This window comes from Canis lupus, chromosome 10, assembly GCF_003254725.2.
Source record: "Canis lupus dingo isolate Sandy chromosome 10, ASM325472v2, whole genome shotgun sequence".
Classification (NCBI taxonomy): domain Eukaryota; kingdom Metazoa; phylum Chordata; class Mammalia; order Carnivora; family Canidae; genus Canis; species Canis lupus.
In genome coordinates this window covers 8,749,487-8,771,155 of record NC_064252.1, presented here as the reverse complement: position 1 = coordinate 8,771,155, position 21,669 = coordinate 8,749,487, and the positions used below count along the sequence as shown (strand labels likewise).

Genomic DNA, 21,669 nt, shown 5'->3' with positions numbered 1-21,669 from the left:
GACATGCAAATCAGCAGCAAGAAGAAAGGGAATTATTCTACTTGGCCTATGTGTTGGCTTATGTGTTTTACTTTATTATTTCATTTTTAATCTTTTAAATTTTATTTATTTATTATTTTTAAAATTTAATTTTGGCTTATGTGTTTTGTTTGTGATGCTGCATTTTCAATTAATGTAATTCTGAAAGACAATAGCTAATTCAGGATGCTATTCACAATAATTGTGGGAAAATTTTCATCCATATGTAAGACCAGACTGTGTCTCAATGTCTATTTTTACACGGCACTTTTTTTTTTTGTAAGAAAGGTATTTCCTTTAAACATTATGTATCTTTGGTTCAAATGGTGTTCTAGAGACACATATAGTTAAAAGTTGAAATGGCACTGGTCACAAATCTTTATCATGTTATCCATTATGACCAGAACAACAGCCACATTACCTTTCATTTCTCCAAGTGTCATAATTCATTATGTTTCATTTTCTTTTTTTGAAATTTACTTGTTTTTTAGTAATTTCTCCACCCAGCATGGAGCTCGAACCCACAACCTCAAGATCGGATCACATGCTCTTCCAATTGAGATAGCTAGGCGCCTCTCATTCACTCTCTTTACTACTTTTACTTTACATACTAGTTTCTGGTTTGAATTATAATTGTTATTATAATAATGATTATTATTTATGTTTAATATGACTGATTGCATTTTTATATTACCTTAAATTTAAGAAAAGTATCTCCCAGGTATAATTAACTTAATATATATCATCTCCAGCAGCTGTGAAGTAGATAGCCTTTCTCATGAAACTCTAATGCTGACTCTGGGTTGCTATTTTGCTGTTTGTTGGCTTCAAACTCCAGTAGGTTCTATTATCAGTCCAGGAAGTTCCTTGTTTCTCTAACCTGGAAATATAATAGGAAGTTGTGCACACGTGAGATGTGGGAGATCCAGGAAGGCTTCCCTCTATTGAGTACTAGTTCCTGTAGAGGCTTTCTTCCAGATTCTCTCCACTTGGAACTAATCTCTTTGTGCTAGGCTTTGTGGACACCTTCGTATCCACAGAGAATCCACAGGATCTTCTATCCACAGAATTCTAGACTTTAAACCTAGAAGGAATATTAATGGTTGATCCAACCCCTATCCTCAGTCTGTAGGTAAGGAAATGGAAACTCAGAGCTCTGTCCAAGGTCTCTGAGAGCTGTAGAACCAAGACGAGAATGAAGGCCTTCTGAGGGCCAATTCCTGTCTTTTACTATGTTCATTCATCTATTTGTTCTCTAATTTATGGCCTACTTGGGATTCCTCTGGGTGCAAGTCAGAAAAACCCAACTCTGACATACTTCAAGAAAAGAAGAACCTTTATGAACCTTTGGGCACAATAGAATCCAGTGGGCCAAGTAATGTCAACACTTGGTCTGTCTCTCAAACTGGTCTCCAGTTTCTTCCATGCTGGCTTCACGGATGGATGGCAACATGCCTCCCCCCTTACCACTCTTCCCTCAGAAGTCATAGGCATGGATCCTACTGGCCTTAGTTCTCTCAGAGTGAGAAAGGCTCACTTTCCTAGTTGGTCCCAGAAAAGTGCCAACATTAGGTCTCATGGGTTTACGATGGATTATGTGCCTGTGCCTGGACCAAATAGAAGGTCAAGTGCACTGTTATGTTAGCAAAGGAAAGTAAAATCTATGCTGAGTAGTTTGATGCAACCACAGTTTGCTTCAAGTACCTACTATATCTGAGACACTGTGCTGAGTGACTGTGTAGCATCTGTTGTGAATCCATTTTTATTTATTCAGTTGGTTCTTCAAAATGAGCATGTGGGCAGAAAGTTGAACCAACAAAATGGGGCAGAAGAAAGATTATATTCGATGTGTTGAGGGAGGGATGGGGAGGCAACAGGGAGAGAGGTTTGGGGTACAGAGCCCTGTGCAGGAGAGGAAAATTGAGGCCTGAATGAAGGTCTGGGGGTGCCAGAGACTGGAGATATCTGGACAAAGGCCATGTGATGAGCTGCTGGGAAGAATGTATCCGCTCAGCTCAGGGGTGACTGAGCATGGTTTATTTATTCACATACTTTTGGAGGGGCTACTGTGGCCAGCCACTGTGCCAGGTGCCAGGGATACAAAGATGTCAAGGCAATCCTCACATTGTACCGGCGGTGCATTACGCAAAGATCAATGCAGTAATTGCCAGAAGGGAGAAGTCCAGAGTGTTCCAAGGGAAATAAACCCTGGAGGAGCTGGCTGTGTGGAGGTGAGAATACAGCAGTGAGGCAGGCAGAGAAGGTACCGTAGAGAAACATTTAAATGGAGACTGGAAGGACGAGGAGGAGATTTGGTAGGGTGTGAGAGGGCCAGGACAAGGGAAAGCACTCCAGGCAGAGGGTAGCAGAGCCCCTGGGCAAGTGCTCAGGTTATAGAGAAGAAATTGGTGCATTCCGAGCTCTCCTAGGAAGGTCGGCCAGTGGGAAAGCACAGGGGGAGGAATGTTGCTAAGAGCTCAGCCTGGAAGAGGAAGGGGGAGCCAGCCCAGGCTACGCTATTGGGGCCACAGGAGAGATGTTGAATTTTATCTGACAGCATTAGATTTGTGTTTTCAGAAAGGCCTCACTTGCAGTGAGTAGAGGAAGAGTTAAATGGGGTGAGACTACCCAGTCAGAGCACCCAAGAATGGCGGTGGCCTGGCTTGCAGGAGTGACAATGGAAATGAAGAGAAAACAGCCACACTCAAGGGGTATTTGGAAATCTTGGTTTTGTAAAGATGACTTCGGCGGTCATTGGACAGGCAGTATGATAGGACTGCGGATTTGCGAAACTTCCACATTTTCATTAGCTGGTTGAATTGTGGGTTTTATTTTCCATGACAGTATTAAATCAGCTGGGGATACGCTGAACATAATTGTTTTATGGCTAAATGTATCCCATTGTAATAAATAACGGCCATATATCAGCCTGCCACGTGCCTGATTTAAGAGTACAAGACCACAGGGAACTTGGTTGAGCCTACAGATTTGGTGACTAAACTAAAGATAAAGGAATGGGACTTTAAACTCTGGTGGCCCCCAAGAATGTTCTGGGTTCTACAGCCAGCTTGCTTGCTGCAGTTTAGATAATCCCTTAAATCTGTTCGAGCTCACATTCTCCTGCAGCATATTCTTGGGTTGATAAATGAGACAAGTAGCCAGGTTCAGATGCTCCACGGTGGAAGGAAAGAACTCTGGTGGGTGGGGGTGAAGGCTCGGAGACCACACGTGCTGTAATTACGGTGACCCCCTGGGAAGCCGATTTTGCTAAGTCACACTGGAGTCTGGGGAGCCAGAATTAAGTAATGTTCAGGATGTGCACCCAAGAGGTTTACACCAAGGAGCGACTGTGTGATTGCGTAGGGTATTCCAGGGATATGCGTGAGTCCAGAGGAGGGAGCGTGGATCTAGGCAGGTTGGCCTCAGTTTATGTAACCACTCTGCCATTTGCTAGCTCTGTCTCCCCAGGCTGGTCATTTATGCTCTCTGAGCACTGTGGGGGCATCGGGGGTTCCTAAGACCAGCACTGTAATGGAGGCAACTTGCATTTTGCTGGGTTTTCAGGGGTGATTCTTTAGTAAGCAAATCCACTGAGGTCAAATACCGCGCAAACCCCAATGGGAGAAAGGAGTCTGTATACACATAGTAACGGTTTCCGTGCATGGAATGTGCAACCAAAACGGGGCTTGAAAACCCTGAAACCTTTTTGCCCACGAGGTCTAGATATTCCTGTGTGCCAAAGATCCAATAATGATAGACACCAGAGGGAAAAAAAGTTAGCTTTAAGAGGCCCCAGAAGCAGGATAAAAGACGTAAACAGCCAACACTATGTAGCATCTTCTATAGGCCAAGTGCTTTTATCATTTCATATGGACGAACTTACTCAATCCTCTAAACCACCCTTTAAGGCAGAGGTTATTATTTCTACTTTAAAATGAACTTACAGACCCCAGGATGGTTGCATGGTTTGCACCAGGCCCCCCAGCTAGCTAGAGGCAGAGCCAGGATTCACACCTAGGTACTCCGGTTCCACAGTTCACATTTTTTTTTGTATCTACGGTGCATGGGATGCCTTGTCCAGTGTCCCAGGACATCAGTCATCACACGCTTTTGAAAGGTGATTGAACCACCTGAATTTAAGTATTAACTAAAGTTAACTGCCTAACTTGGCGTGTTGTTGCTTAAATGAGAACTCCCTTTCCTTAGGTTCCTCTAAGGTGTGGCTGACATGCCCAGCAGAAGCAAACAACATCCAGTGACACGGCTTGAGAGGACCCCAGAGACCTTCTGAGACCTCGAGTACTCAGGGGAAAGTTGTGGCTATGCTTTACGGGGTTCCCTTCTCCTCCCATCTCTCTAGGGCAGCAGAGGACAGGGCTAGATCCGCGTCTACCCTTCCTCTGCCCTGGCACCCCACCCCAGCAAGTTTCTTCCAAAGTCGGCACGCCACCATCCAGCTCCTGGCAAAGGAGCATTTTCAAATGCTGTTCTCACGTATTTCCAGGAATGTATGCCTCAACTACGGTAGGGTAGCCACAGAACAGGTGAAATCCAAACATGAGCAAATAGGTAATGAGATGAGAGGAGAAGAGGACAGGAGACTAGCAGGTCACAGGGGGTCAGTCCCAGTGTTGGCGAAGTCAAAGGAAGGGAGTAGGGCCCTGGGAAGGCTGCTGGGAGGAAGGCGAGGGCCTAGCCTTCCCAGGGCCCTACCCCCTTCCTTGGACATGGGCCAACACTGGACAAATGGGGTGGAGGTGAGTTATCAAGGTTGTGAATCAGGCTCACAGGCCGAAGGTGAGAACCCAACTACTGTAAACCGGATGCACAGTGGGGCAGTGGTCACTGACCTGAAGTATGTCCCACGGGCTGTACCTGGTATGAGGGCAGAGGCGTGGCTGGCTTAGCATGAGTGGAGTCCCGAATGAAGAGGACGAGGCCACAGGAGCAGCGAGCCAGGCAGAGGGTCATATCCCATACTTCCGGCAGAGCGCAGACCGCCCAGTTTCACAGATGGCTAACCTCAGACTATGGGTGTGGACCTCTGTTGTTGCCTTGGCCTGTCTGGACGTTACCCATCTGCATTCCATATTTCACAAGTAATTTTGATGCTTTTCAACCTCCCTTCCCCCTTGAGGCCAGGTTTCCTAGATCTGAGGAGTAATTGCTCAAGGGTGACCCTACCTAACTCTGAGAATCAGTCTCATTCAGTAAGGAGTCATCTGATGTAAATAAAACTCGATAAGAAGCACGTCCATTTGTCTGCTTCTCCACTCTTGGGCTTCTTACTGCTTTACCTTGCTGAAGTTTCATACACTTATCTGTGGTGTGAGCTTGCATCAACTCGCACCGACTACAGTCATTCATTCTTTAGTTGTTTTTATTACTGCCCATACTTCTAAACCACTTCCCATTCCCGAATTCACCAAAGAGTTGAGTACTCCTAGCCCTGTTGAACCGACCCCGCTCCCCGCACAAGAAATGCTACACTAGCTAAGACTCCTTGTCCCTGTAGCCCGGGATCCCTCTCTGTTGGTGACGCAAAAGCTATTTTGTGAAAGCACCTGCAATTTGTCCCTAGTACTGCCGGAAAGTTCAGGATGCTTCCAGCCACCTTCAGGGTAACTCAGTAAGGTTCTATTTACACAGCTTCCCTTGGGTCCAGCTCCCTCGTGAGGTCTGGATCTTGATGGGCAGGGGTGAAATCTCATTTACCTTTATTACCCCAAACAGTATCTGGTACATACTAGGGGCTCCACTGTGATTCGAATGCATTGGCTGATCTTTTTGGACACCCTCCTTGAACTTAGGTTTAAACTTCAAGTGTTGCTTCACCTGGTAACTTTTGTATTACTTATTGTGTGTAAGCAATAGTTTTAATTTTTCTAAAGTGACAAAGAAAACCTAATTCAGAGATCATTTAGTGAGTCCCGACTCTACAGTATGGCAAAAATTTTATCCTCTTCATCTACTTGTTCTATTCTGGACTTAGCACGCCTTTTCTGTTTCTTTTTTCAAGCCAAAGATTCTCCATTGGTGTATTTTCATTTTCCAGAAGTAATTCCTTCTTGTGTGCTTTTCTATATTAATAAAAATGAAGACTTAATATGGGTTATATTAACTACATTTAGTCTATTAGTAGGCTGAACTAATGATCCACTCCAGCAGGAAATGGCTTTCCCTCCCCTGAATTCTTGCAATTTGTTGCCTAAGCAATATATTTGGTTCTTTGCACACGCTGCCTGGATTTCTGCACCTGCATAATTTTCTCCAAGGAGATGATCTTTTGAAGGACCTCTTGGTCTGGGGCTTTAGCACAAAGTAGGCACTCACAGAATATTGGCTGTGAGAATAAATGAAGGAAGGAGTCAAGTAATAAATTTGACAATAAATTCCCCGACAGGAGATGTTTCAATATGGGTGAGTCCTTCTGAAGAAGCTAAATGAGGAGTTTTAGTGACAGTGGTGAAAGCACAAAGCAGATTGTAGCCTGGGAAGGATCCTGGATTCATTCATAATCAGCAGTTGAGATGTACAGGCGATCTGGAACTTGGTGGAATAGTGTTGACCCTTCCTATGGTTCTTATAAAATAAAGAGACTCCTACCCAGAGAAACTCCACATCTTTTCATTTCTTACTCTCTTCACCAAACTTCTGGCTGTCTCTGCAAATGTCACTTGAATGGTAACTAGCAGGTCATCAGCTACTTCCCTTAACCAGCATTGTAGATGCCCAGCCTTCAGTAGAAATCCCCTGGCAAAATTTCAGTAGAAATTTTGAACTACAGCCTGCTCTTCCTTTACATTTATTCTAAGGCCATCTTTGTAGGATTAAATGGCAGACCGTGGAAGACGGATCTAGGGCAGCTGATTTAAGCAGCACGATACTTTAAAACGGTTATGTCAGCGTACGCAGAGGCGTGGGCACACAACATGCAGGGGGTGCGACAAAATGACTTGCGAATGTCTCGCTCCATGACCTGTTTTGACCAAACTTTATTACTCATTTAAGGGAGTTATGACAAAGAGTAGGAATCAAAACACATGGGGATCACAGAGGCTGTTATGTTTATTGTGTAGAACAGACAGTGATAATCCACTAAAGAAATATTTTCAACAAGCAAGCGATTCAAAGTACAATCATAGACAGCAACTCTACATGAAGAACAAAGAATAAAGTTAGAAGACACTCGGAGGAACAGGGAGAAAGTCAACTGCAGTTCAACGTCTTGATACTTTTCTCCTGCAAACATACCTAACTTGCAGAATGGTAGAAAAGTTAAATGTCCAGTCTTACTTAGCTGAGACCAACAACAGCAAAGAACAGTCCTATAAAATTTATCTCCCACAAAAATAAACTATATATATAAAAATTTTATGATGTTCTTACTGTTCCATTGGCCACAAGCTTTTTTTTTTTTTCAGTATGAAAAATGAGGTATACTGGGGCGTAAGAGGTAGTAGTGTGTTTTGATTGTACAACGTATAGGAAATAAGAGAGTAACTTCATCAGAGATGGAAATCGCTCGGTGCTCCGAGTTTGGCCAACATGAGCAACTCGCTTTAGTTTTTATGAGCTGGCCAATGAGGTTTTGAAAAGGCCCAACCGAGGATATGGAATGGGACTTTTATTTTTATGAGCCACTGTTTATTTGCTTATTTAATGCACAGTTAACAGTAAGGTTGAGTTTTAATTCTCTCCGTAGCTCCTTTGGTGATTCGCAACAGTGAGCCATCTGCCAGTCTCAGAGAGGTATGTGGCCTCTGAAATGACCTCCCTGAAGTGGCTGGAAGAGAGATGGTTTTGAGTTTCATTTGGCTTCAGTACTGAAAGCCATACTGACACAAGCCGTCATGAGAAACTACCTCCTGGCCCAGTTGATAATACCATGTTAAAAAGTCAGCACACTCACTAGGAGAGAAAGCAATAAAAACTCTACTACATAAGAAGCGCTTAAAATAAATCTGGTTGAGACATATTACAAAAATCACATTTGTGTAAAATACATGAAAATATCTGTCAAGCATTTTCTCATATTCAACTAATCTTAAAGACACATATTGTTGATTGCATCATGCAAAAGCTGAGCTTGTTGCATCACACCTACAAAGCTTCAAGTTTCTTTGAAGGTTGGCTTTTATTTATTTCTTTGCAGAAAGTATGTAAAAATGTGTTCCTTTCTACCAAACGTCTCTTACAAAAATAGGTGGGACTAGGGATAGGGACAGTTTGAACGGTTTCAAACATTGACAAAAATGAATGCTGCAAGTCACAAGTTCATTCCTTTTGAAGTCTGGAGGTAGGTCTTTGCAAGTCAATTAGTCCATTGCCTTAAACAAGTCATTTGAGGTACACACTTGGAGGGTAAGATTTAAACATTACAGTCAAATTTTGTGTGCTGTGTAGTGTGGACTGAGGAAAATTATCCTTAAGAACCTAGGAGCGACTTGGGTAAAAAAAAAAAAAAATTCAAGTTAACGTAGAAATCTAGCAGAGAAGCTGAAACAAGTATTTGTAAAATTTTAATTAAAAAAATAGAAAAATACATAGCCATGCTGAAACACAGTAAGGAGACTGCTTCTTTAACTGTAATGAAGTGTACAAAAAGAACCGCAGATGATCAGCATCGCCTACACCCATTACGTTTTTCTTTTTCTTGCATTGCTTGTGTATAGCAGCATGTAATAAGTACTAGACTGTAAATTAATTGTAACATTCAGAGGTAGTATTGAGTAGTGGGGATATATTATTGCATCTCTGGCTAAAAGTGCAGTTTGAATGAAGAGACGGTGAACTGAAGCCAAAGTTAAGCACCTCAGGCAACCATCCTATGTCAAAAAAACGTATTACTTGAAGTAATACATACACTTAATTTGAGGTAAGTGGTATTTAGGTCTTTCACGGAAACTGATACATAATGAAGAGAGGAGAGAGACAGAGAGAGATAGAGAGAGAGAAATAGAGATCGCTTTTTTTTTGTTTTGTTTTTTTAAACTGTAGAATAACTATAGCAGAAGAAATTTAGATTTCGCTCCTCTCACCTAATTCAGGTGAGCTCATCATGCATTATTCTGCTGTACCCTCTCATTAAATCACCGAGAGGATCATTTTGCTTGTCTAGGTGCCTTACATGCTTTGAAGGTAACAAGTGTGATTTATTGCAAAATGGCATTTGGCTCTAGAGGAAGTAGGTTCTAAACCCGGATGAGTGTTTTCCAGAAAACGAGGGCCTGTGAGTCCATCGCTTACTCCTGCAGACAGGTGCGACGGCCACAAACACAGGAGTGGGCAATCTCTGTTCGCTTCCTTCCCTTTTTCTGACAAGTGAACATAACCTGATCTGGTGTGTGAGCTGGATGAAAGGATACATCAGCATTTAGTCTCATTTAGAAATATAGGTTACCAAAAACAAAACCAAAAACCAAAAAAAACCCCCCAAAAAACCAAAAAACCAAAAAAAAAAAAAAATCAAGTAAGTGTCTACGAGATTATACGAAAAAGAGAGAAGTAGTATATCTAGTCCTATCTTTGGTGTTCTAAACAGAAGCTTCACTAGGGCGAGCGGGTCGGGTGGTGGTTGAGGTGTACACAGTGTTGAACACCGCGCCTTTCCCACGGGAATGCCCCATGTCACGGGCGAGCGTGACACTTTCTGGCCTGTGTGCAGTGCAGTGACTGAGTGAACCCGGCTCGGAAGTCTGTGGGTTTTTTGCTTGTCTTTTTCCTCACCCACCCGCTCCTGCTTATCAGGTCAACAAACTATTAGTAGGTTAAGAAAAAAGAAAACAGTAATTAAAAGTTGCATTGTTAAACTGTGTCCCCTGTGTTTACAGCAGTTTTTCACTAAACCTGGGACTGTGAAGGGATTACAAAGAAGGTGATTAATATAGTCCTTTTCAAGGTTATGTGATTTCTCCCCCACCCCCCAGGCCCCCCGCCCTGCCCCCCCGCCCCCCTGCTCCCCCCCCACCCCCAGATGAAAGTGGAAAGACCATGGCAATAGAGAGTAAGTGGTCACTGCAGTGTCTTCTCCCTTCAAAAGATCCAACTGCTGCTGAGGTAGAAATCGAACGTGGGCGCCCCCTAATCCTCCTCGGCGGACTCTTGTGAGGATGTCTCTTCAGTCTCCTCCTGGAACACACAGAGGGCACAACCATTACACCGTGTGGGCCGCCCAGGGGGGCCCTCCTTCCACAGCCCGCTCTGCGGCCTCCAGGGGAGGATGCGGGTGACCGGCCAGGCCTCATTCCCAGGCCTTCTCAGACCGTAATTGAGGAATCAAGGTGTTGTTTTTTCCCAGAGCAGTCGTTAGCCGCTGTTGACTTAAGGCCTGACGTCATGGCGGCTGGTCAGCAAATTCAATTGTTCGCAGCCCAGAGACTGGCAGGCCAATGTGAGCTTACTCACCAACTAGAGTAAAAAAAGAAATGCATTTCTTTTTTTTTTCTTTTTCTCTTTTTTTTGGGGGGCCTGAGAGCACGCCGGTCACCACCACGGTTAGAACCCCAGCGCACGAGTGGAGCAAGAAAGGGAAATCCTTCCTTAAGCGTCACGCGTGAACCTGTCCCGCGGATGCTGGCAGGAGTCGCTGGCACCTTTGTGACGCTTACGAGATGCTTTTGGGCACCGTTTTGTTATTGTTCCCGTTGGATGGGCAAAAAATAAAAAAATCAAAAAGGCCAGGCCCAGCAGGCAGTGCCCCCCAAGTCGCGAGGGAGCAGGGCCGGGAGCTGGGCCCGGCCTGGCGGGACCACGACGCCACCGCCAGGCGCACAGGCAGCCCGAGCACAGACCGCCTGGCAAAGGGCTGCAGGAGTGGACCGCTAGCTTCCTTTCCAAATCCAGTTCCTCATTCTTGCATTTATTAAAACACATTTTAAGACAATGAGCAAAGTCTGGCATCACGGCCGAATGTCAATCCTAAATCCACCTCGACCGAACACCGAGCGGTGGGCCGGCCAAGTGGAGAGAATCTAATATCTAGGTTTTTGCAGGGCCTCCTCTTCCTATAAATCTAATTCTTCCTTCTCTTTCCTTTCTTCTGATTCCTTGCAGCTCTGGAATTTGCTGGGAGTTTCTGCAAGCTGCCTGGGGCCGCACGGTTCTCGTTGCCTTTGCTTATTTAGCAAACGTGCAGTATCTTTCAGGACATGGGTGGTAAAGCGGAGACAATAAACATTTCTGATAAAAGTGTCATTGGTGAGAGGATGATTTTTATCAAATGCTGCACACTGTCTCGTAAGACGGCATGTGAAAAAGATCTAGGGGAAGAGGTAAACATTTACTCCTGCCGCCAACTGAGCCCCCTTTAAGAATGGCCAGCTTAAAACAGCTTATAACAGTCTTCATACTTTAATAGATTTGATTTTCCACATGGCTTCATTTTGTCTGGGTGGCTAACTGACACAATTTATACCTCTCTTCCTTTCCCAGGTCACCACAGTACACCATTCAGTAAAGCATGCCTTCAAGCTTGTCTGCGTTATATGACCAAACTTCCATTCATTAGTGTTTGAAACACTTCAGCTGTGAAGGAGCTCCTAAATGCTACCATGTGTGACGCTTTTGCGTAAGAGCAGCAAACGGGAGGGGAAAAGGCCCACGTGAACGGGCCCTCGCACACGCACAGGAATGCACGCGCATCCGTGCACACACACGCACAGGCCCTCGCTCACCCGCTCTACCCTGGGCCTTAACCACAGACCACTGCTTACTGCAAACCCCTCTGCAAAAGGTTCCAAACATTCCCTTGCCCCAAAGACTCAAGAAAGCTGTAAATCCTGGGAATCAACACACACACAAACGAATGGATTACAGCTTAAAAAATAGAACCACAGCAGCACCAAGTCAGGAGATTTCACACCGGTTTTGTTTAGTCTGCTTCGGGTTATGTGGGAAATGTGGAACGTATGCATCGACCGCCCCTCCGCCCCCAACCCTCAAACTGAGGGCTCCACATACTTAAGCAGCAGGTTTATACCTCTTGATAGGCAACAGGCCATGACCCTGAGATTCTCCATGGAGTCCCGGCCACAAAGGAGGATGTAGCATGATCAAAGCCACAGGCAGACGAAAGGGAGACCAGCCAAGGTTCAGCTGCCCCCTGACCCTGTCTTTTCACTTAATATTTAAATTCCAGAAAGTCACTAAGCTGTTCGGCAGATACGCTCTTCACGGGTCCCCAGATGACTCACTTCTCGTTAGGACACGAGGTGTGAACCTAGGGCACTGCTCTGAGACGGACCACAGCACAAAAGCCGCCAGGCCTATTTCACGCCTTCCTCTTACGGGTAACAAACTAACAGGCAAGCTGGAAAACCTTCTGGCTTTGGCTGTAATTATTCCAATTCCTACCAGCTCGATTTTTTTCTATACTATCTGGAAACCAAAGTACTTCCAAATCCAGAAGGAAACAGAATTTTCGGGCCATGAACTCGCAGAGGCCTTGTAGTAGATGGAATGCGTTCGGCTTTTCAAAACATTCCCAGAAACTTTGCTTGATTTGAGCTCTTGAAGCTCCCGAGATGTAAGTGGTTTATTTAAATCCCTTCGACACAACTCAGCTGAAGATGATGGTCCCTCATATTGTTTCCTTTACTTAACAGTTCTTAACACGACACGGATAGTTGTTTTACTAATCTATCTTTCCGCTGACCTTGAAATTCTTCTACTAGTAGCCGTCAGTACTGGGTTAAGTAACTAGGCTGTCAGAGGGTGGGGGCCGCAGTCTGTTACCTCTGGGAAGTGATGTGGCTCTCACATGCTCCCAGTGATGGTTTGCTCCAATGTCTAGTCAGTGGAGCATTCCCTCTTCTTGGCATGGCCCCCCCCTGGCCACCCTCCAAGGGACAGCATGGCTGCCAAGCAGAGGACGGTGGGACGTGTGGCACTTCTCACCCCTGCAAACCTGTTTTCACCTTTTCAGTGACTTGACTTTTGCTACATGTGTGGTTGCTGTGACAAAAGCATGGGTATAATTAAGAGAAGCCTTCCCTGTCAGGAAAAAAGATGACCTTGGAAACCCCACCCTCAGCTGCCCTGTGCATCGCAGCTCACCAGACCTCACACAGGCCCTTCTATGCTGCAAAGCGATGGAGGGGCTGAGCAGCTGGGTCTGGCCTCCCCCAGAATCTTGCTTCCAGCGTAGAGCAGTTGGTTGGGACACCTGAGATGCAGTCCCCTTAGGTGACTTAGGAGACACTGCCACCCGTTCTAGACAATAGTTTGCACCTTGAGATATTTATTTCAATGACTTCACGTTTGCAGCATATGGGCCAAAGGACCTTTGAGCTCATGTAGGCCCCACTGCCCCCCCCCCCCCCCCCCCCCGCCCAAAGAGCAGCTTTGAGGCAATGAGGAGATGGGAATCTCATAGCCAGGAGTTACACACATCTCGTTAGAGTCTGGGCCGCAAGGTGGGAAGGCAAACAGCAGCAGTCTGGTCACGGAGGCCAACTGCTGGAATGGGGCTGCAGGAACGCGGGATAAAAGGACTTTTCAAAGTGGAAGTGCATAGTGACATTTTTATGAGCACCAGCCACCACGACCTCTGAACACCGAGCAGCTCCCAGCCATTCACGCGGCTACTTTACAAAGACCACGGAGGCTGCACCACATCGGGGTGAAGCGTGCAAGTTTTGGGGGAAGAAAACCGATGAGAAGGAGAGGAAAGCGGGCAGAGCCGGAGAGCTCTATTTTTATTATGACTCCAGGAAAATTGCGCTCATTTCGCCTTAGTTTTTCTTTCGTTCATGAGAAAAAAAAAAAGGAATTTAATAAATGTAACTCTTTCACTGCTTTGGTTAAGCTTGAAAAAACACGCCACTAAAACCTAGCAATAGAGTTTGCACTTATCTCCATCCTGCATGTGGCATGTACCTTTGGGTATGCTTCCGCTCGTTGATTCAAAAGGAGGAAGAAGACGGCCCAATATCCAATCTTATCCTTTAATGCCTGGTGGAATTTTAAAACATCTTAAGCGTCTAATCACAGATCTTAGCACACAGACACAAGCGTGGGTGTGTGCTGGGAGGAAAGTTAAGTATTTAATGTGAGAGCCGAAGCTCTGGGTTTAATTTTCAGATGCAGACTAAACAGCAGGTCTGCAGTGGAAGGGAGGCCAGTGAATTCTAAATGGAACCGGGAAACGGAAATACCCTCCTTGCAAAATTTAGGACTTGGGTCCCCAGGATCCCCCTCTCTGTGTGTAGTAAAGAGTGCAAAAGCACAGAAGACCATGTCGGCTTTAATAAATCCTCATTTTTTTTTCTCCTTGATTGCAAAGAATTCTGTAACTCTTTTATTATGGAACGCTGCAGGCTAAAAATACTTTTGTAATTTAAGCTATCTTGCCAATAAACCTACAAATACCTGGTTGTCTAGAAAGAGTCGTTATAGTTTAATGACAAATTCTTTTTGTCATCTGAATATGTCCAACTCCTTAAGGCCTCGGAATAACACATTCAAGAGTTTTTCACGTTCCTGAGTATCTCCAGCCAGTCCCATCAGAGCAGAAATAATGGACTCTGCTTCAGTAGCAACGACCAGAAACAGATTTTTCAAGTTCCATCTGTGGCTAAATGGTCCGCAAGACCACAGAGCTGAGTTTTTCTGTTTCTCTGTCAGATAGTTTAATTTAAAATGGATTGAGGCTGTTTAACTTAATGGAAAGTGATTATTTCCTCCAACTAAGAAACCTTTACATCAGATTTAAAAAAAATATATGTTAAATGGAACATATATAAACCAGATAATCTGGCAAGTGGAAAGTATTCTGGGTGGAAATGCCAGCAGGGAAATGTGTTTTTTACCAGGAGACCTAAGAAGTTGGGATATTTGAGGCATTTGCACCCCATCCTTTCTTTATTTTGGCTGAATGGGTCTAGAAATATACGAGTGTCGGGATACCTTGCATGTGTCACCACCAACTTAAAAAAGTCAGTGTTGAGGTCCTTCCTGAGGTTGCATGTGTCACCACCAACTTAAAAAAGTCAGTGTTGAGGAATGTTTAAGGGAAAGATGGTTAATCCTGGAGGTCGCTGACCACCGACATCAACCGTGGCATTAATGGACTCATGATATATTTTCATTGTGACCCATTTAACCCCCCAGCAGGGGGTGAGAAAAAAAATGTGACAACCAAATGGGAAATTAAAAAAAAAATTAAATTCAATTTGCCAACAGATAGTATAACCCTCAGTGCTCATCACACATGGGAAAATTTTGACAACAGAAAAGAGTAAGACACCCTGTAAGATATATAGTGTGGAATAATCATTGTTAATTAGTTACTCATTCTATCTTTATTTCTTTACTCGTGATTCAATGATAGACTGCTGAGAAAGGAAACATTAAATAAAAATGAAAAAGAAAACAAAACAAGATTTCATTGATTTCTAAAATGTACTCGTTTGTCCCATCTGCACCCTTGATCAGGGTTATGTCACCGAGAGAATGGCTTACCAAAGGAGCCTCATGGTTGAAAAATAGCTAAAGACGTAGCAAGAGGATTTTGCATGAAGGAAGCATTAAGAAGAAGGAAATTTATTTGAACATCTCCAAAACTGTTGAGGGATGTTCTTGTTTTCATGCGAAGTAGTTTTTATTTTTATTTGCTTTTTTATTTTATTGTTATTATTTTTTTAGCGAGGGCGAGAGAGGGGCCGAAGGAGGAGAGAGAGACTCTTAAGCAGGCTCCGTGCTCAGCTCCATGCCCACGACCCTGAGATCAAGACCTGAGCCAAAACCAAGAGTCGGATGTTTAACCGACTGTGTCACGCAGGCACCCCCAGCAAAGCAGTTTTTAAAAAAATGATTATGTCAAAGGACGTTTAGTGGTTATATTCCAGACGTGTTTGTTCATGGCACAGACCAGGAGAAACTTTTTTTTCTTGCTTTTCTATGTGTATAAGTTTTTGCATATTTGTTGTGTTTGTTGCCAGGGAGGAGACCATTTCTGGATTTTAATCAAACATTTTTCACTGAACATTTTTCATTACTCTGAGTTAGGGCTTTTGGATAAAATTAGGAAAAGATCAGTCATACTAGTAGGTCAACAAATAATTTCTCAATATACATTTGAGAGTCTAGCAAACACTTTCTGAATGTAAAGGAAGTGTCTTGGACAAAGCAACATGTTACTATTCAAACATTTAGATTTTCTTTTTAGAAAGACGAGGTTCTAAAACTAGTTACAATTGGAGCATCTGGGTAGCTCAGCGGTTGAGCGTCTGCCTTCGGCTCGGGGTGTGACCCTGGGGTCCCAGGATCAAGTCCCGCACTGGGCTTCCTGCATGGAGCCTGCTTCTCTCTCTGCCTATGTCTCTGCCTCTCTCTCTGTGTCTCTTATGAATAAAGAGATAAAAGCATTAAAAAAAAAACCCTAAAAACCTCCTATAGGAAATCTGGCAAGCCCAGAAACTCTAAATTTTGCCTTGGGTAGGTTTGTATATTGCCCCAAATTGAGTGATGTTCTTTTACTTCTGTTAGAAGTTTGTCATCTCTCTGAGACATTCCCTGCCAAGACCCAGCTGACTTGACCCTGCCCATATTCCTTTATTACAAGGGTGAGCCAAGCTAAGTACTTTGTAGGTTTATGGTTAATAATCATTTTGATAGGTTTTCTTGCCCTACCCCCGTGCTATTATATCCTTGAGCCACTTTACTGTAAGGGTTAAACGTTGGCTTCTACTGTGCTCTCTCCTTTTCCCTTGACCTCTGCAATGTCACAGGTCAGGGGTTAAGTCAAAAAGTATTGCATATACAACAAAACAGTGCCACTCTGGCGGGGCTTTGACAGAATTCTTCACGTTTTGCCAGTTGGTACCGAACATTTACTGGCCCACAAAATGTTTTTACCAGCTTGAAGGAGCATAAGTGGGAAAATAAAAAGAAATCAGTACTCTTTATGACTTAGGCAGCATAAATCATGGTGTTCCCTGAGTGAGTAGAAGAGTGACTATTTGCAAGTCTGATTTATTAGGAACTATTTACTGCATTGGCCGAGGTACCATTTAAAAGACGAGAGAGTCTTTTAGATTGAGAACGCTCTCCCCTCTGACTCCCTCCTCCTTTCTCCTTTGTGTGTCTAGACCCAGAGCCCCCAGTAAAAACGCCTTCTGGAAGAACAAGATGCTGACTGCAATCCATCAACTTGCTTGTCCCAAAATGAAATCTCTCATTTTGCTCAAACAATGTTTAGGTTGTCTGAAATATAAACATCCTTAAAACGGCCCTTGAAGTCCCTGTAAAAACATTCAACCTTTCTTCTTCTTCTTCTTTTTTTAAGAAGGGAAAAAATCCCACGATAACTGAGCTTACTGAGAGTTCTTTTGCCCAGGTACACACCACCCACAGAAGATGTTACTCGCAAGTAAAAACTCTACTTTGAAACAGAAAGCTTTGTTTCCACTCTTCCAGCATCAGAGAACTTTCCAAGCCTCTCCCTGGGAAACTGAAAAGGAGCAGGTTTATACCTGTGTTCCTTGCTGGAGGTGGAGCTTGCCAGGGAAGCACAACAATGAGGACTTTGGGTTGAAAGTTAAGGAGAACCATCAGGATTTTTTAAAACCTGTTTTCCCTTTGGGTAGGACTCAGGTGAGAAAAAAAAGTCTGAATTAAAGAGCAGGAGTCACTTCTGATGTCTTCTTAAGGCCTTAAAAGAAGGAAATCAGGAAACGCGAGAAGATATCTGACGACCCAGCAAAAACTTTTTAGAAGTCCGAGATGGCATGGGATTTATTCCTATCAAAATAAAAACTTGAGGAACAATAACAATGACAACAAATCCTACCACTGTTTCCTACTAGAGTTAAGGATGTGATCCATGTGGTTGAGAAGTCAAGGGCTTCAGTTTGCTAAAGAACTAACGTATTAGCTAATTTCTATTTATTGCCTGATTCTTCATTTTCAATGAAAATATAGTAGAGCGCCCCCCCACTATGCTTCATTTTTGCTATTCTTATAATTTAAAAGATTAATGTGAATATTGCTGATTTTTCCCCTCTAGATTTTTAAGAGACCATTAACTTTTCCATTAGGATGTGGGACACACTTGAGGTCTCTAGCTGATGGCACCTGGTGGGCTTCATAAACACAACCCCCTGCGGTAGGGCTTCCCTTACATTTTTATTCTTCAATTGGACACATGTATTTATATACACAAACATATATCAGGATTTTGAGACCTATCATAATTCTAGACTTGTCTCCTCAGAATGAATTTTGCTGCTTTGTATTCCAGTTTCAAGAAGTGGCATTCTTGAAGCTCTGGGGAGCTTTCACAATGTGATGACATTAGGGTATTTTACAATAGAGTCTTTGTAATTCCATATAAATGTGACACACATACAAGAGAAGTGATTTTGACTGTTTTAGTCCTAATGAGAGGATGTAGCCATTACGGTAACATTTCCTCCTTAGTTAAAACAACCTTTATTTTTAAAAAGTACAGTGAAAACACGGGAGGTCAAAAAGATAGTCGCTTTGAACGAGTGAGAATTCCAGGATTTTTGAGAGTATAAACCTCTGGAAACGAAAAACCCAGCATCCAAAAAATAAGTCACACCATAGCTATACTCCCTGGAACTTATATTTTGAATCTCTCAAAATTTTCTTGGGAGCAAAGGGCTATGTTGTTCTTATCCCAGGGCATGGGTGGATTAATGGGGAACAGAGAGATTAATTCACCCAGTGATGGGGCCAAAAAGCAAAATTTAGGTCTTTTTACACACTGCTGCGCCCTTTTCCTTAGATGCAAAATATTTAATTGTATGAAAATTTCACCACCTCAAAACAGGATCTGAATGTAGCCCCTCAAAGTACTGTCGATGAAGAGAGGATATGAGCCTGAGTTTATCCAGACTGCCACATGGAAAAGCCATCTGGGGGTATTTTGAAATAAACAGATGGAAAAGGAAGAGATCCTTTTGAATGTAGTGTTAAATTTACATTATCCTCCATGAACTTCCACGTAGCCCCCGTGTTTATATAATTCATCACTGTATCCTTAGACAATATAGATTAGGAAGCCCAATGAGCTCATGTTCTTCTTCTTCTTCTTTTTTTTTTTTTAACTCTAAACTCTCCTTGGGAGGGCGTATCTAGAGCAGGGTCTGTAAGACAGCTAGATAGATCAGTGAAGGCCAACCCAATCCATCTGTGCCTTCTCTGATAGTCTTGATTCTCTTGGGAAAAAAATTTATGCTTTCTTGATGTATTACTGACCAATCTGCAACCAGTTTCGGCCACATGGATCATCTGCACCTATGATTTATTTGTTTCTGCCTTTCTACTTTTGCATATGCCACTCATTTCATTGATAACATCTTCCTTTCTTTTGCTAATTTACATCTCCATTGTCCCCTCTGCCACTAAACAACAAAATCAAAAGGCTTCCAGGGGCGCCTGGGTGGCTCAGTGGGTTGAGCGGCCCACTCTTGATTTCAGCTCAGGTCATGATCTCAGGGTCTTGGGATCCAGCCCCATGTGGGGCTCCGTGCTTAGTGGGGGGTCTGCTTCTCCCTCTCCCTCTGCCCCTTTCCCCAGCTCACACACTCGAGTGTACTCTCTCCCTCTCTCTCTCAAATAAATAAATAAATCTTAAAAAAAAAAAAGTCTTCCAGGAATTATGCCCTTAAGTAACACATGGCATTCCACTCATCCATCTGCATCCCCTCTGTTCCTCTTACACATTGATAGTCTGTGGTCATTTGTTCAACAAATGTTCAAATGTCTTCTCATGCATGTTCGCCGAGTATCGTCTTCAGCCCTGGCTGGCTACACATTAGAGTCACTCGGAGAGTTCATAAAAAATACTGACGCTTGGGTCTTCAGACCAAATAGTCAGAATCACGGAAGGGTGGGGTCAGTAGTGTGTAGGTAAACTTGCTCCCCAGGAAAAAGAGGGTTCTGATTTGTAGTAGTTGTCAATTTTCATGCCTTAAAGGCTCACACCAGAGTGAATTTTAAGCTACCCTACTTGACATCACCAAACATACAATTTGAAAGAGATGCTTACAAGTGGTTCACAAGGGCCGGCTCCTTACATGCTACTGGGCAGGGTTCAGGGGTATATACAACATGTGATAAATACACAAATACACACATATGTATATTTCATATTGAGATATATATAATAACCACATGAATATATATATGATGATATATATTACATATTATATATATGTTTATAATGTCTAGGTTATATTAGAATATTATATTCTAATATAATGTCTAGGTTATTCTAATATTCAAGGTTAAGAACCTCAACTAGGAAAAAAAATTAAAAAAAAAAGAACCTCAACTAGATCACACATTTCCCAGATGCAATAACTATTTTTGTTTGCCTCATCTTCCCTTACAACACCAAGAACAGAGACTGAGTCAATGTCATTAGCAGACCACATAAGGTTATTAATCTATTGTTCATAGCCAGGGATGCAACAGTGAACACTGCAGTATCCTTTGACCCAAAGGCACTGACTTTTATTTTTATTTATTTATTTTTTAAAAAGATTTTATTTATTTATTCATTAGAGACACAGAGAGAGAGGCAGAGACACAGACAGAGGGAGAAGCAGGCTCCACACGGGGAGCCCCATGTGGGACTTGATCCTGGGTCTCCAGGATCACACCCTGGGCTGAAGGCAGACGCTCAACTGCTTAGCCACCCAGGCGTCCCGGCACTGACTTTTAAATTTACGTTCTCTTGATGTTCTTACTGATGAAAGATGAGAGGCTAAATACATTTGGAATCACCTAGTTAAAATATCATTGTTATTTATACTTTGTTTTGTTTAAATATTGTCTACAACCAGTCAAACACTGGGCGTTTATTTTTAGTACTCCTTATCACTCTTGGCTTTTAGGAATGGGGGCAGCCGTGAGAATCTTTTTTTCACATTAACTCTCTTATTTTACTTAACACACACATGTAATTATTCAGACACATTTCCCCTATATGCATGCATGTGTTTATAAGCTTCAATTCCCTTTCAAGCAGCATTCGTAAAGCATAGTAGACACATAGGATTGCTTGGATGGTCTTCCCCATCCAAGCCACCACTGTCCCAAGAGAACAGGGTGGAAAGTACACTTTGTAGAGACCTCTAGGGAAAAGATCCCATCGATATTTTAAATTATATGAAAGAGATCTACTACAACGAACAGAACTCTGTAACCCATGACACTGGGGAACAACTTACTTCAGCAGGTTCTGCGTGAAATACTCAGATCTCCTGGGCATATCTTTTTTACAATTTATTTATTTATTTTAGGGGGAGGGGCAGAGGGAGAGAGAATCTCAAGCAGACTCTGTACTGAGTGCGGAGCCCAACACAGGGCTCGATCCCATGACCCTGAGATCACTACCCACGTGGAAACTAAGAGTCAGACGCTCAACTGACTGCCCCACCCAGGAACCCCCTCGTGGGCATCTTTTTAAACCCAGAAGGGGAGAAGAGTGGGACATTCTTATATTTTAATATCAGCTCACATACTTGGCAATCATGGTTAATTTATTCTTCAGATTTTTTCCTTCAAGATGTATTTCCTCAATAAATATGATTCTTATGTTTTTATATATCGACTACATTTAGGACAAGGCACATAAGGCATAAAGAATAGAGAAGTAGGGGATCCCTGGGTGGCTCA

General features: G+C 43.2%; 1 protein-coding gene across 1 annotated transcript in view; it reads right to left on the bottom strand.

Annotated features, from left to right (window-relative positions):
• Positions 1–6,993: 6,993 nt before the first annotated feature.
• Positions 6,994–21,669, bottom strand: part of HMGA2 (high mobility group AT-hook 2) — a 145,488-nt gene continuing 130,812 nt past the window's right edge. Inside the window, exon 5 of the mRNA XM_035696609.2 lies at positions 6,994–10,149. Within this exon, the coding sequence (XP_035552502.1) occupies positions 10,102–10,149 (48 nt within the window). The 3' untranslated portion in view covers positions 6,994–10,101. The remainder of the gene's footprint in view (positions 10,150–21,669) is intronic.